The 16,375-nt window shown below is 39.6% G+C and overlaps 1 protein-coding gene across 9 annotated transcripts in view; it reads right to left on the reverse strand.

Moving 5' to 3' along the window:
• Positions 1-16,375, reverse strand: part of LOC125454018 (bile salt export pump) — a 104,257-nt gene that overhangs the window by 17,720 nt on the left and 70,162 nt on the right. For 7 of the 9 annotated variants that reach the window (XM_059647345.1, XM_059647346.1, XM_059647344.1 and 4 more), the window contains 8 exons: positions 14,649-14,810; positions 14,456-14,560; positions 11,164-11,325; positions 5,212-5,415; positions 4,879-5,120; positions 4,631-4,787; positions 842-1,039; positions 379-585 (listed from right to left, as the gene is read on the reverse strand). In XM_059647345.1, coding sequence (XP_059503328.1) covers positions 379-585; positions 842-1,039; positions 4,631-4,787; positions 4,879-5,120; positions 5,212-5,415; positions 11,164-11,325; positions 14,456-14,560; positions 14,649-14,810 — 1,437 coding nt within the window. The remainder of the gene's footprint in view (positions 1-378; positions 586-841; positions 1,040-4,630; positions 4,788-4,878; positions 5,121-5,211; positions 5,416-11,163; positions 11,326-14,455; positions 14,561-14,648; positions 14,811-16,375) is intronic. The other 2 variants (XM_059647349.1, XM_059647351.1) reach the window with 2 other exon arrangements.

Here is a 16,375-nt window from a genome sequence, read left to right on the forward strand (position 1 = left end):
CCTCCCTGGACTGACCTATCCCCACCTACACTCACCTTTACTGTCTCCATCCCTGCCTCTTTGACCTGTCTGTCTCCTCTCCATCTATCTTCTCCTGTATCCATCTTCTATCCGCCTCCCCCTCTCTCCCTATTTATTTCAGAACCCCCTTCCACTCCCTCATTTCTGAAGAAGGGTCTAGGCCCGAAACGTCAGTTTTCCTGCTCCTCTGATGGTTTGCCTCCTGTGTTCATCCAGATCTACACCTTGTTGTGTCAGATTCTCCAGCATCTGCAGTTCCTAATATCTCTGATACAACTCTGATTATCTCATTACATATTATTACCAAAGGGCATGGCACATTATACAGTACCAATAATTTGCAATTCCAAGCCATACCTTTGGTAAAGACATCACAAAGTCATGGAGCTGAGCTTTCTTTGCAGCTGCAATTACTTCATTCATACTGACTTGACGGCTGTTGTCACCATATTTAATATTGTCTGCAATGCTGCAGTCAAAAAGGACAGGCTCCTGCGACACTATTCCAATTTTAGATCTTAAGAAGGCAGTGTTTACACTCTCTGTGTTGTGACTATCAATTAACTGAAATTAATGAAACAGAAATAAAAAGGATTTAGTTAAGCAAAGGGCATTTTTAAAGTAGGCACAACAGATTAGAACAGAAGATAATAAAGTGTGAAGCTGGATGAACACAGCAGGCCAAGCAGCATCTCAGGAGCACAAAAGCTGCTTGGCCTGCTGTGTTCATCCAGCTTCACACTTTATTATCTTGGATTCTCCAGCATCTGCAGTTCCCTTTATCTCAGATACAAGATTAGAACAGAATATAGTCTCTCACCACTTTCCCCTTATTAGGGTCATAAAACCGTTCAAGCAGTTGCACACTGGTGCTTTTTCCACATCCACTACTCCCAACAAAGGCAAGTGTTTGCCCCGGCATAACCGAAATTGAAAGGCCATTTAGAACTTGGAAGTCTGGTCGAGAAGGATATGTAAATTTGCAGTCAATGAAGTCAATTTCTCCTTTAAAGTTGTTCTGTTAAAAAGAAGTTTAGATAGTCAGGTGCCTAAAAATGTCACAGTATTGTGATAATTCATTATGTCAGGTCAGTTCATTCTTTATCATATATAAATCTGTCTTTCAAAGAGTAATTGAAAATCTAAATATAATAGTCACTCATTGATTTCCCTGGGCTCAGGAACTCAGTTTTGGAAGGCAGGCCAGGCTGCCTTCAGAAGTACATACTTTTTGGAGTACTCCTTTTTGGTCATGAGGTACAAGAGAGGATACCAGGATCATAAAGAAAATCTTTGACCTTGCTTTGGCCATCACATCTTCTGTCTAGTCCCTACTAGAGTAATGACTTTCTTCACTGTTAAATGCAAATTTTCAGCTTGCCCCATGATCAGTGACCCCAAGTCTCTGACCTGTAGCTTAAATTGTGATGATGATTAACTCTCATTCCAGGGCCCAATCCCTAACCTGTCATGTGAATGCACCATTATGGTGTTTGCTCAAGCCAATCTTGTTTTTATCTCTTTCAGAGATGGCTGGGAATTCAGCTTCTTCGTGTTACAGACTGTTGTGACACATTGGCAATGTCCCTGCTTCTGACCTGGAGGCCCAGGTTCAGGTATCATCTTGACACAGGCATGTACCTAAACAGATTGAAATAAAGAAAGGAGCTGTGTCCACCAATGTTTTCAATCTCTCCATGCTTTCTCTCAAATTCTTTATAGTGTGTAAGTCATCAGATGATACAAGTTTGTTATTTGTGCGATCTTGTATAGGGCATGGTGGCTCAGTGGTTAACACTGCTGCCTCAGTGCCAGGAACTTGGATTCTGTTCCAACCTCAGGCAATTATCTGTGTGGAGTTCACACATACTCTATGTCTGTGTGGGTTTCCTCCAGGTTCTCCAGTTTCCTCCCACAGTCCAAAGATGTGCAGGCAAGGTGGATTAGCCATGGGGTTACAGGGATTAGATAGTCTGGGTGGGATGCTGTTCAGAGGGTCAGTGTGGACTCGATGAGCCAAATAGCTCGCTTCCATATTGCAGTGATTCTAAGATTCTATGATACTACGTCTTTTGAATAATTGGTCCAATCTGTAAAAGGCCTTCTCCTTTAGAAGTGAGTGGTAAGTGAGGTATAGATCATCATAATCTTGACAAAATTTATGCCTTTTTGTTCCGATTTGTGCTACTGGAATGTATGACAATGCTGAAATCTGTTTCTTCCCTTAAACATATTCAGTTTAGAGTTAAATTTCAAAAGTCTGAAACTAAATCTATGGAGTCTTGGTAGTATCTTTACTAATTCCTTAGCATTCAATAGGTGTTATTGAATAGAGTAATCAATTAATTGTAGCTTGTCTAGAACATGAACTGAAGACTGAAAACATAGTCAGCCCTTTGACAAGGCGCCACACTAGAGGCTGCTAAACAAGAACCCATGGAGTTAGGGGACAAAGTAATGGCTTGATTAGATGATAGGCTGACTGACAGATGGCATAAAGAAGGAATAAATGGGTCTTTTTCAAGATGGCAGCCAATGATGATTGGAGTTCCACAGGGGTCAGTGTTGGGACTACAACCATTCAGTTATGAATTAATGATCTGAACAAACAAACTGGGAGCATTGAGTCATCTGCAAATATAGCAACAATGAATGGTGGAGGGACAGGTGGTATTGAGGAGGTAGAAGGTTGCAGAAACACTTGGACAGGCTAGGAGAGTGGGCAAAGAAGTGGCAGATGGAATACAATGTGGGAAAGTGTGAGCTTATACATTTTGATATGAAAAATAGAGGCATAGACTATTTTTAAAAATGGGGAAAGGTTTCAGAAATCTGAAGAACAAAGGAACTTAGTCCTAGTTCAGGATCTCTTAAGGTTAACATGCAGTTTCATTTGGCAGTTAGGAAGGCAAATGCAATGTTGGCATTCATTTTGAGAGGGCTAGAACACAGGAGCTGCTGAGACTGTATAAAGCTCTGGTCAGACCATATTTGGAATACCGTGAGCAGTTTTGGATCTAAGGAAGGATGTGCTGGCCTTGGAGAGGGTCCAGAAGAGCAATACAAGAAACAGCCCAGGAAGGAGGGGCTTGTCATATGTGAGGCGGTTGAGGACTCTGGGTCCGTACTTCCTGGAGTTTAGATCAATGAAGGGATATTTCATTGAAATTTACAGAATGTGGGGAAGACGATTCCCCTAGTAGAAGAGACTAGAACCCAAGGGCACAGCCTCAGAGTGAAGGGACAACCCTTCAAAGTTTTAAACTGGGTAGGTACTTGGTATTACTGCATAGATCACCTACAATCTCGTTGAATGGAAGAATAGTCTCAAATGACTAAGTGACTTCCTCCAGTCCTTATGTCCATGAGTGTGGCACAATCTGAAAACAGTCTGGGCCATCGGGTGTTGGCTTTGAACACATAGTGGGGTCATGGTTCTGAATTTGCACTTGATTTGGGTAAAAGATAAAACATCCTGTTCTCCCATGCCTCCAACTACCATTTCAGTCCCTCAACTATACTGACTTCACAATCAATTCTTTGCCAGAAGTGAATCTACTTCTATGTTAAAACACACCAGCCAACATTTTCTCAAGCAGTCTGCATATCTATTGATCCCTTTAAGATTCTTAACAGCAGAGTTTAAGAATTGGATGAAAGGAATGAATGATCCATAAGAAAGAACACTTTCTATTGATTTCTCTTTATAATTTGGAACACGTTATAGCTGAAAACTTTTAGTATGAACTTTGTCATATTATCTAACAAATGTCATAAGTCCTCAAAACCATTTGATTCGGTGACTTATGTCCTTTCGCACAACATTAGCGTTCTGATGACTATATTAAAATTCCTCAATTGTCCAAACTCCTAGGTAGTGTTACAGTACTGTCAGTATCTTCATTCTCTGCTACTTTGTGTAGAATTGTTGACTAATTTCATTAGTCACTTGATTGCTTGATGTTACATAAATAAGTGTAAGGGTATGAAAGTGTTAATGTTGAGCAGCACATTAAGCACCAACCAGATGATAACATCACATGGACTCAAGTGAGGGAACTACCTTGGACCATGAAGAATGAAACCCAACATCAAGATCTCCTTCATAATCTTAGTGGCACTGTTCCTCTTACCAAGGTAACTTGTACCTAGTTGCTATCATAGCAATAAACTGCATCTTGTTTAAGGCAAGAAGCCACTTACGATTTGATTATGAAGTGTTTTTTTTTCAACCACATTAGACAAACCAGACCCTGTAGATCACAAATATCAAGTCTGCTTTCTCTCTAAAGATGCTGCCAGACCTGCTGAATTTTTTCAGCAACTTTTGATTTTGTTCCTGTAGATCACTTCCAGGAAAGAGGATAATTACAGCAAATGTATCAAATGTGTTCTGCACCAAGATGATCTCTGGAAAGGGTCTATCATATAATATTTGGAATACTAACCAGTTTTTAAAAAAGGTTATTTCCAGTTTTTGTTTCCTTGATTACACATCAAACTATCACAAATATTGTATTTAAAATGGGTAATAAGAAACCTCATTAACCCTAAATAATTGTTCTGAAGTTAAAGCATAACTTGCTATTAATGAAAATTGACACAATACCCATGTTTCTCCTTCATCATTGTAGATGTTGATTTTGGGAACACGATCTATCAGTTGAAAGAAGCGTGCCGCGGCTATTTTAGCTTTTGCATAGTCTGGGGTGTATGATGAGGCTCTTCCCAGTGCTGTACCACTAGTTACTATGGCAGAAATAACTCTGAAATAAAGGAACAATTGAATTTAAAGTTGTTAAACTTTGTGACTGACAAATAATACAATATTTTTATTTAGAAAGAGGATAATTGTACCTGAATACTATGCTGAAATGAAGATTCTCAGCAACAACCAAATAGCCACCAAATCTATATGATGCAGCATTGGCTAAGAAAATTATGGATTGGGCAAAGCCAAAACATAAGCCATAAACATTAGCCTTTTTAATTGCAGCTCTGTAAGGAGCTTCTAGCTGTGCCTGATACAACTGCACAAACATTTTCTCCTTTGCTAAGCCAGCTATCGTTCGGATGTTACTCAGGGCTTCACTGGAAATCTGAAGAGTAAAAAAGTTATGAATTGAGAGTATGGTAGTTAGAATAAGACAAAATTTTGTGTGACAAGAAAGATAATAAACTAAAATATACCCGGCCTGCAACTTCAAGGGCTTGCTTATCCTGATTTGCAAATCCTGTTAACATTCTAGCTTGCAGAGCACCAGACAGTGCCAGAAAGGGTAGAAAACAGAGTATAACTAAAGTTAGTTTCCAGCTAAAGTAGAAAGCGATGATCAAGGACACTCCTATATTAGTAAGAGAATTCACTATCATTCCAATCTGCGATCCAGTCGCCTGAAAGAAGAGAAACAATAGAAAATCCATTATAGAAATTGTAGCCACAAAACAGCAGAAACACCAGTACATTTACATAACTTACTTTTTAAAATGTTTTCATTTGTTGCCCATGAGTTCAGCAGTTTGCTACACTGTTTCAGAGAGCAGTTAAGCGTTGACCACATTGCTGCAGATCTGGAATCACCGGTAGGTCAGACCAGGTAATGATGGAAGAATTCTTTTTCTAAAGGTCATCAGTGAACCAAATGGGTTTGTAACAACAAGTGATGATAGTTGACATGATCATATGCCCTGAGATTAGCTTTTAATTCAAGATTTTACTACCTGAATTTAAATTATACCAGCTACAGGTGTGTGAGGGGATACGATGCATAGGCAGTAGGGTGGCAGGCATCCAACAGGGCAGAGGGATGCCTCTGATCAGAAAAAGGGGCCTGTGAAAGATATATTCATACCGTTTTCTGCCTGAGCCCCCAACAGACATGCCAAATTTACCTCCTCCTGCCAGCCACAAAACAGTAGCCAGTCAGAAAGTGATCCCTTAAGTGAGCACTAAACAGCATAAACTGGCAATGAGGCCTCATCCGAGAGTCCCAAAACTACGGAAAGGTTGGGCAGTTGGCAGGAGAGGAACTCAAGGTATTTTACAGCAGAGCACCAGAAAATCCTGTTTCAAATTTCATCTTTTTGTACTATTCCATTAAATTACTAAATCTTGATCTCTAGCCACAGCTAATTTATATTTTGCAATTGAGAGTAATTTCGAAAGTCCTAAGAGCTGGGGAACAATTTCTTGTTGGCAGTACTAGGAGTGTGCTGTCAATGATTTTCCAGCCTTTAAACAATGTGTGAATTTCTGATCCATGCTGCTGGTATCTGTGTTAGTAATCTTGTAGAATTGTCAATTCTCTCCTCTGCACAGACTCCACTGACAGAAATTGGATATTATTTAGACAGGAAATGCATTTATTTGATCATAGAGATCCAAGACTATTGATTTGGGCAGCTTGGACTGTTGCAAATAATAATCTACATCTTCCAATAATGACATAGATACGTGATCTAATAGTGCTAACCATGAGCCTGGTGTGACCATTTGGTCTGGGGTAATGTGGGAAAATGTGGGGTTATGCACTTTGGCAGGAAGAATAGAGAGTTGAATATTATTAAGATGGAGACAGACTGCAGAAGGTTGCAGCACAGAGTGATTTGGGGGCTCATTCAAGTTCAGCTGGTAATAGGAATGGCAAATGGAAAATTAGCCTTTATTTCAAAGAGAATGGAATGTAAAAGTGGTGAAGATTTACTAAACTGTACAAGGCACTAGTTGGACCACACCTATGAAACACTATGAAAAATTTTGGTCGCATTTTCTAAAGAAAGATATATATTCATTAGAGGCAGTCCACAGAATGTTCCGTAGAATAATCCCATGACTGGAGGGATTTTATTATGTGGAGAAGTTGTGTAGGTTGAACTGGTACTTATTGAAGTTTAGAAGAACACAAGCGACCTTATTGAAAAATATAAGAGACCTGATTGGCTCGATGGGGAGAGGTTTAATCTGGCCAGCCAGCAATGCCCGCATCCCATGAGTGAATAAAAGAAACGTTGTTTCCCATTGCAGCAATGTCTAGGACCAGAGGGTATAATCTCAGAGTATGGAGATACCCATGTGAGACAGAGATGAGGAGAATTATTTTCTCTCAGAGGGCAGTGAATCTATAGAATTCTTTATAGGAGAAGACTGTCAGGGTGGACCACTAAGATTATTCAGGGCTGAGATGGAAAGATTCTTACTCAGTAAGGGAATCAAGAGCTTTGAAGAAAAGGCAGGAAATTGGAGTTGAGGATTATTAAATAAGCTATGATCTCATTGAATAGCAGAGTAGACATAATGAGCCAAGTTGCCTACTTCTATTCTTATATCTTATAGTCTTATGTGATGAGGACTTCACATGGTTTACATCTATTTGGTGAACATGTCCCTTAAAGACCTGACCATATGCTGCAACCCATTGACAGAGATAGGTTCTTCAGGTGCATCAAACAGACTAAACTCAGCTGTAGCTGGTGATTCTGGCATGGCTTGCACATTCTCACCAAAATTTCAATGCCACTTTGATTCCTGTTCAATAGACCACAACAACTGCCAGTCAATTTGTCTTCTCTTCGCTCATATGTCTTTGGTGTAGTTGTGACAGCACGTCCTGGTGGAGACCTTCAGGCACAAGAACATGTTTTCCTCTGAAAATAACATTTTTCAATATAATAAGCTCATCTCTTTAAGGCCAAAAGCATTTGTGCATCTCTTTTATTTTGTTAGGCCACCTTCAAAGATAACCTACCATAGTGCCTTCAGTTGTGGGTCATTAGCACTTCTGAATTGAAACTGGTTGCATCTATGCTGACCAAAAGTGCAATAGATTGGTTTTGAGCAAACTGTGCACTTAATGTCCATGCAGTCCATGCACTGTAGATCCAGTGGAATGTCTGCATCTTTGTTTGGGTTTTGCAATCTGCCCGGTAAATCTGGGGTGTCTATGTGATGATGCTGATGACGGATTGTATTCTGTGTGTTTTCTGTTCCATTCATTTCCATGTCTTCCAACTCATGCCAAGATTTTCTTGTACATGATTGCTGTACTGGCTGGCAGGGTTAATTGACAAATTGTATCTTGTCTGAGGTGCAATGTGGCATTGCCTTTGAAACTTTGTGTGCCTTCAAGCCAGGTTGTGTAGAATTGTTGTAAGCCTTGGACTGACATGCTACAAGTATACTTGGTCTTTGCCACTACAGGTACCTTGGTGATTTCATGGATGGTCAGAATATTGAGATCCATACATCCTAATAGCTCTGTAATTGTAGGTCCATTTGTGTAGAGGAGGTAGAATATTTGTGGTTTCTATGCCAATCTACCACCATTGAATTGCATTGTTAAGTTGCCATTTCAAGGCATAGGTAATATATTGCATGCAGTTAATTTAGTGGTTATCAGTGGTTGTTGAGTTGAGTCAATTCAGGTAGATAACCTTCAAAATTTGGTCTGGTGGGGGTTTTTTTGTAAATCCATTCACAGGATGTAGACATATTTGACTAGGCCAGCATTTATTACCTATCCCTAATTGCCCAGAGAGCAGTTAAGATTATACTAGTCCCCATGTAAATCTTGGTTTTAAGTATGTATTAGCCAAAAATTACGTTGATTTTGCCAAAGCTTTTAGTTGCCTGAATTCATCCACAAAATGTGTTATATTCCCAATGTGGAAAACTTGTTCACCCCCCGAAGCAAACACAGAAAATGCTGCAGAAACTCTGAAACTGAGTTCTGAAGACCAGTCATACTGGACTCAAAGTGATAACTATTTCTCTCTCTACACATGCTGCCGAAGCTGCTGAGTTTCTTCAGGTTTCCAGCATCCACTGTATTTTGCTTTTATTCAATTGTCCAACCCCTGGTTAGAAGTTGTTCCACTTTGGATCTTGTCATGAGTTTTTCTTGTTGTGAATAGATCCCTGGCCCATTCCTTGTTGCTTTCACTATATTGCTCTGCCTGTTTTCTATTTGGTAGTGACCCAATGTAGCCTCTGGTTGCATGTTTGAAGCAAGATTACTTGCATAGGTTTCATCTGATACTTAATACTCTGTGTTAGTCTTGGAATGAAGGACAGGTTTGCAGTGAATGCAATAGACCACATTTACCAAACAGCTTGTTTGATTTTTATGATCTGGTTATCATGCTGATAGAATTGGCTGCATCTAGTGCTTGCAGGTATTATTGTCTTGCTGCAAGGACTTTGTATTTTCTTCCATCTGTTAACAGTGAATCAATTTTGTGACATTTTGTTTTGTCCAACAGGTCTTTTTGGAACTCCTCAAGAAGTATTGAGGAAATCATGAATGCATTATCCGCTCTGACAGTTCAGTTCTAAAAATTGCATTTGTTGCCCTGTTAATGGGTATTGACTGACAAACTAATTCAATGATTCTTACGGTTGCAGGCAAATAGAACATTAACTCTAAACAGTGAATTCCAAAACTGACACTTACATCAGCTGATCTTCTAGGACTTTCCATTTCTTCATGGGATCCTTCTGGTTGTCTCCAGATAAGCCTGAGGAACTGACTTTGTGTAACCCCGCCTCACCAACTCCCATCAGTATTTTCACAGCTTCCCTAACAAGTTCTGCAACTAATTGATCTATGAAACTTAGCTGCATTCTTTGTTTAAAACGTTTAAACAAAGATAGAAGATCTTAGCCTTCCAGTTCATGCCAGCAAATTTAGTACCTAGCTTTTTGCTTTCCTTTTGCCTTTTTCAGGCACTATTGATATTCAGGAATTTTTCAGTAATCCTATTTCGATGAAAAATTCTGTATGTATTCTGTCAAGTTCTGTGCTGCTTTTTGATTTTGCTTTTTTTTAATTTTAATTAGTTTAAAGTTACACATGCTTATCTTTGCTTAGTACAGAGCTGACACCCAATCACCCTTCAAATGTTAAATAACCATTGAGATAGCACAGTTTTGAATCAGCTGGCTGCCTCTATGGACCTGGCCAGCAGAGATCTACTCACAGTATGAGACATCACCTGGATTATTGCTTACTGTTCTGGGGCACCACACTATAGGAAGAACTCAACATATTGGAGGTAGTGCAGAAGTGGTTTATAGAAATGGTTTCAGGTAGGAGAAACTTCAGTTATGAGGACAGATTGAAGAGGTTCAAGCTCTTTGGAGAGAAGAAGATTAAGATGCCTATCAATAAAAGCTTTCTAAATCATGAGTGGTCTGCAATGAGTAGATAGGGAGAAACTATTCCACTCATAAAGGACTGAGAATGAGAGGGCATAGATATTTAAAACAATTTTCTGAAATAGCAAATGTGACATGAGAAAAATATTTTTATACTATGAGTATTTTGTGTCTGGAACACACCTCTTAAATGTATGGTTGAAGCAGGTGTAACTGAAGCATTCAAGAGGGTATTAAATGATCGTTTGAATAGATATGTTTGTAAGGGTATGAGGAAAGTCAGGAGAATGGCATTAAGTCAACATCCTCATTTAGAAAGTTGGTACACACATGATGGACTGAATAGCCTTCTTTTCGGCCATAGTACGTCTGTCAATCTGTTAAACTAAATTTTTGATTAAACATTATTTTATTTTGTTTTCTTTACTGTGAGAAATTCTGGATGCTGTTGTATCTTGTTTTCAGATTGGTCCATTCGTCTACAAGACTGTACAGCCACCTGATTTGTTTTGCTATTTTTCTTTAAGTTAAACAAACACTGCTGTACACTGTGTGCCACACCATGATTCTACCACTACCACCATGTAGCAATGATCCCACTCCTGACACCATGCAGTGACATTCTATTTATCACAGGCATGGTACATGGATTCCATTTACTTGTAGATCTCTGATTGCTTTATTCTTGATTACATAAATACAGACAATACAGACTAATCACGTAGAATATGTAAGCCATGGGTGCTGACTAATGAAGTTAGGCATTAAATAGTATTGGCCTCATGAGAACAACGATCTATGGACTATAAGCATGCATTGTTCATCACGCATCTAATGTCATCCCCATTTCAGGTTATTCATTGATCAGTTTACTATTCAATAAAGTAATAAATCATGAGGTAGACCTCATAATGTTTTGGACTTCTTCAATGTTCGTTACAATTTTCTTCATATGTTTAATATTATAGATGGAAATTACCGTAACTTACCCCTTGAACCTGTGAAGCATCTGTCGCAAGCCTTGTTGTTAATGTCCCAGGGTTGTTCTTGCGGTCATCAAACCAGCCAATTTCTTGTCCTAACATTGCCTTGAAACCTAACTTCCTTAGTCTCCGTGTCAGTTTTTCACCAGATTTGGCAAAAAAGTAACTCTGTATGAAAATAAAATGAACCCATTTTGGAAAAGAATATAAAGACTAAAATAGCAGTGCAGGATAGAATTAAATATAATTGAAAATTGAATAGCACAATGGAAGATTATCACTTTATATGTGGACCAGGGATCAAATGGGATGCAAATTACTTATCCAAAATGCCAAATTCCAAACTAACGGTAATTTGGATGCGTTTTCTATAGGCCTCCAAATAGTTCCAGAGATGTAGAGGAAAGGATAGCAAAGATGATTCTCGATAGGAGTGAGAGAGACAGGGTAGTTGTCATGGGGGACTTCAACTTTCCAAATATTGACTGGGAACACTATAGTTCAAGTACTATAGATGGGTCAGTTTTTGTCCAGTGTGTGCAGGAGGGCTTCCTGACACAGTATGTAGATAGGCCAACAAGGGGCGAAGCCACATTAGATTTGGTACTGGGTAATGAGCCTGGCCAGGTGTTAGATTTGGAAGTAGGTGAGCACTTTGGTGATAGCGATCACAATTTTGTTGTGTTTACTTTAGTGATGGAAAGGGACAGGTGTGTATCACTGGGCAAGAGTTATAGCTGGGGGAAAGGTAATTGTAATGAGATTAGGCAAGATTTAGGGAGCATAGGATGGGGAAGGAAACTGCAGGGGATGGGCACATTAGAAATGTGCAGCTTATTCAAGGAAAAGCTCCTGTGTGTCCGAGATAAATATGTACCTGTCAGGCAGGGAGGAAGCTGTAGAGCGTGGGACCCGTGGTTTACGAAGGAGGTGGAATCTCTGGTCAAGAGGAAGAAGGAGGCTTATGTTAGGATGAGATGTGAAGGCTCAGTTAGGGCGCTTGACGGCTACGAGGTAGCCAGGAAGGCCCAAAAGAGAGCACTCAGAAGAGCCAGGAGGAGACATGAGAAGTTGTTGGTGGATAGGATCAGGGTAAACCCTAAGGCTTTCTATCAGTTTTAATGAATAAAAGAATGACGAAAGTAAGATTAGGGCCAATCAAGGATAGTAGTGGTAAGTTGTGTGTGGAGTCAGATGAGATAGGGGAAGCGCTAAATGAATATTTTTCAACAGTATTCACTCTAGAAGACGACAATGTTGTCGAGGAGAATACTGAGATACAGGCTACTAGACTAGGTGGGATTGAGGTTCACAAGGAAGAGGTAGTAGAAATCCTACAGGGGGTGAAGATAGATAAGTCCCCTGGACCGGATGGGATTTATCCTCGGATCCTCTGGGAAGCCAGGGAGGAGATTGCGGAGCCTTTGGCATTGATCTTTAACTCGTCATTGTCTACAGGAATAGTGCCAGATGACTGGAGGATAGCAAATGTGGTTCCCCTGTTCAAGAAGGGGAGTAGAGACAACCCTGGTAATTATAGACCAGTGAGCCTTACCTCAATTGTTGGTAAAGTGTTGGAAAAGGTTATAAGGGATAGGATTTATAATCATCTAGAAAAGAATAAATTGATTAGGGATAGTCAGCACAGTTTTGTGAAGGGAAGGTCATGCCTCACAAACCTTACTGAGTTCTTTGAGAAGGTGACCAAACAGGTAGATGAGAGTAAACCGGTTGATGTAGTGTATACGGATTCAGCAAGGCGTTCGATTAGGTTCCCCACAGTAGGCTATGGCCCAAAATGCGAAGGAATGGAATTGTGGGAGGTATAGCAGTTTGGATTGGAAATTGGCTTGCTGAAAGAAGACAGAGGGTGGTAGTTGATGGGAAATGTTCATCCTGGAGACCAGTTACTAGTGGTGTACCGCAAGGATCAGTGTTGGGTCCACTTCTGTTTGTCACTTTTATAAATGGCCTGGATGAAGGTGTAGAAGGATGGGTTAGTAAATTTGCAGACGACACTATGGTCGGTGGAGTTGTGGATAGTGACGAAGGATGCTGTAGGTTGCACAGAGACATAGATAAGCTGCAGAGCTGGGCTGAGAGGTGGAAAATGGAGTTTAATGCAGACAAGTGTGAGGTGGTGCACTTTGGTAGGAGTAACTGGAAGGCAAAGTACAGGGCTAATGGTAAGATTCTTGGCAGTGTAGATGAGCAGAGAGATCTCGGTGTCCATGTACACAGATCCTTGAAAGTTGCCACCCAGGTTGACAGGGCTGTTAAGAAGGCATACAGTGTTTTAGCTTTTATTAATAGAGGGATCGAGTTCCGGAACCAAGAGGTTATGCTGCAGCTGTACAAAACTCTGGTGCGGCCGCACTTGGAGTATTGTGTACAGTTCTGGTCACCGCATTATAAGAAGGATGTGGAAGCTTTGGAAAGGGTGCAGAGGAGATTTACTAGGATGTTGCCTGGTATGGAGGGAAGGTCTTACGAGGAAAGGCTGAGGGACTTGAGGCTGTTTTCATTAGAGAGAAGAAGGTTGAGAGGTGATTTAATTGAAACATATAAAATAATCAGAGGGTTAGACAGGGTGGATAGGAAGAGCCTTTTTCCTAGGATGGTGACAGCGAGCACGAGGGGGCATAGCTTTAAATTGAGGGGTGAAAGATATAGGACAGATGTCAGAGGTAGTTTCTTTACTCAGAGAGTAGTAAGGGAATGGAACGCTTTGCCTGCAACGGTAGTAGATTCGCCAACTTTAGGTACATTTAAGTCGTCATTGGATAAGCATATGGATGTACATGGAGTAGTGTAGGTTAGATGGGCTTGAGATCGGTATGACAGGTTGGCACAACATCGAGGGCCGAAGGGCCTGTACTATGTTCTATGTTGCACTCCTCTGAGAAAAAATTGAAAACACAAAATTGCCTAAAGTTCAATCATAATTGGTTGTTTTGCTCATATTCTGCTCAAGGGTCCGATCAATGGTGGACATGCCAAACACAAATTTGAAACACTAGGTTTTAAGTCTGGGAACATGATATCTTGTTGGGGTGGAGTAATCATGTCTTTTAAACGTTGGAATTATATCCACATCCACCACTTCCTCTGGAAGTTCATTCTAAACACAAACCACTCTGTGTTAAAAAAAAACTTGCCCCTCGCCAAGCCTACATTTGATCTGAGGATTTTTTTCCAGATGGTGAAGATGCAAAGCATGAAAGATCTGAACAGAGAAATCAGTAGGAAGAATCTAGAATTGAAAAAGAATACATTGTCATAGGAAATATGTCTATACCTGTAGGAACTGTGTCAGAAATGATACCATTCCAACAATGACAAAAAATAAGCAAATTGAATTGATCTGATTCCTTTTCTCTTCTTCATTTTGCATGGAAAATGTCTGGAGAAATAAAAAAGAAAATTATTATGTTTCGTCTGAATTGTGTTATCCAATTAACTGAATAGTAAAATGGGAAGGATTTTCTTACCCCAAGTATCTGACTGAACAACAGTGCGTAGACTGGATTGACTCCACCATTAACAGCAGCACCAAGTGAACCAAGCAACATATATGGCCATTCAGCAACATTATATTTCAGAATTCTAGCCAAGGGTGCAGGCTCTATATTCTCCTCCTTCTCTTCTATAACCTTGTTGTAAAATAAATTACTTTCAGATTATAATTAAATTGTCCAGATTAAATTTATAGACAATTTACTGGATGATAGCTTCTAAAAAAAAGTCAAATTTTATGATGTGACAGAATAAGGAGAATGTTGAAGTAGCTATAAAAAATGTAAATTTGCTGAACATAATTGTAAATTTAATCAAAATGCATCTGAATGCTGAGATGCCGTTGATTCTTAATTGTCCTTCAATTTTGAGTGGATAATTGAAGCCGATTTGTAATATTTGATAACTTTTATTTTTCACTTTAAAATTTAAATATTAACTGTCAAACTCATGTTCAGATCATAGAAAACCAGAGTTACAAAGAGAAGATATTATATTAAATTCAATTCAACAAACTGAAGTGAATGATTTTGGTTGAAGAACGTAAATAGACTGTATAAAATAAAGAAAACAATTCAAAGTGGGTACTGGAGTAGAGGAACCTGAGAGTAAATGGACATAAATCATGGCAGTATAGATTGGTACAGTAATTAATAAAGCCTTTAGAATCCTGCCTTTTACCAGTAGGGGAATAGAGTGCAAGAGCAGGGAAATTAAGTAAACCTGAATTGAATATTCGTTTATCCTCAACTGTCATATTGTGTTCAGTTCATGGACATGTGCTTTAGGGTAGATACAAACACATCACAGAGACTGCACAAAAGATTTACAAGAATAGAGTCGTTGAGATTTTACTGTACAGAAAGAGGCCCTTTGGTCCATTGTGGCTGCATCAGTCATCAAATATCCATCTATTCTAATTCCATTTTACTCCACTTGGCCCACAGCTTTTATGCTGTGGCATTTCAAGTATTCATTTCGGGAGTTCTAGCCTCTACCACCATTTTAGACAGTAAGTTCCAGATATTTACAAACCTCTGGGTGAAAAAGAAATTTCCTCCAATATCTTGTAAAGGTCATACTCCTTAGCTTAAAACTGTGCTGTCCAGTTATTAATCACTCTACGAAGGGGAAGGTTTCTCCCTATCCCCGGCCGAGGTGACATCCTGGTGAATCTCTTCTACACCTTCTCTAGTACAAGCACATTTTTCCAATAGTGTGACAGCCAGAACTGCCCCTGTGGCTTAACTAATGTTTTACATATATATAGCTCCAACTTAACTTCCTTGCTCTTGTATTCAATGTTTTCATTCATTAGGGCAAGTACCCATGTGCCTTCTTAACCACCTTATCTCCCTGTCCTGCACCTTCAAGAATCTATGGACATGCACATGAAGTTCCCTGTGATCCTCTGTACATTTAAGGTCTTAATAATCGGTGTTGCTCCCTTGCCTTGTCTATATCAGCCTGCAGTCTACGTCTTTCCTCCTTGCCATTTACCACAGAATTAATTTTGTGTCATCTGCAAACTTACTGATCATTCCTTTTACATTTATGTCTGGATCAATAATATACAAAACAAACAGGAAGTGACACAATCCCAAACCTTGTGATATAACACTGGACACAGGCTTCCAAACACAAATCACCCAAATCACTCATCCTCTGCTTCCTATCACTAAACCAATTTTGAATCCAGTTT

The sequence above is a fragment of the Stegostoma tigrinum genome, chromosome 7 (genome assembly GCF_030684315.1).
Source record: "Stegostoma tigrinum isolate sSteTig4 chromosome 7, sSteTig4.hap1, whole genome shotgun sequence".
Lineage (NCBI taxonomy): Eukaryota > Metazoa > Chordata > Chondrichthyes > Orectolobiformes > Stegostomatidae > Stegostoma > Stegostoma tigrinum.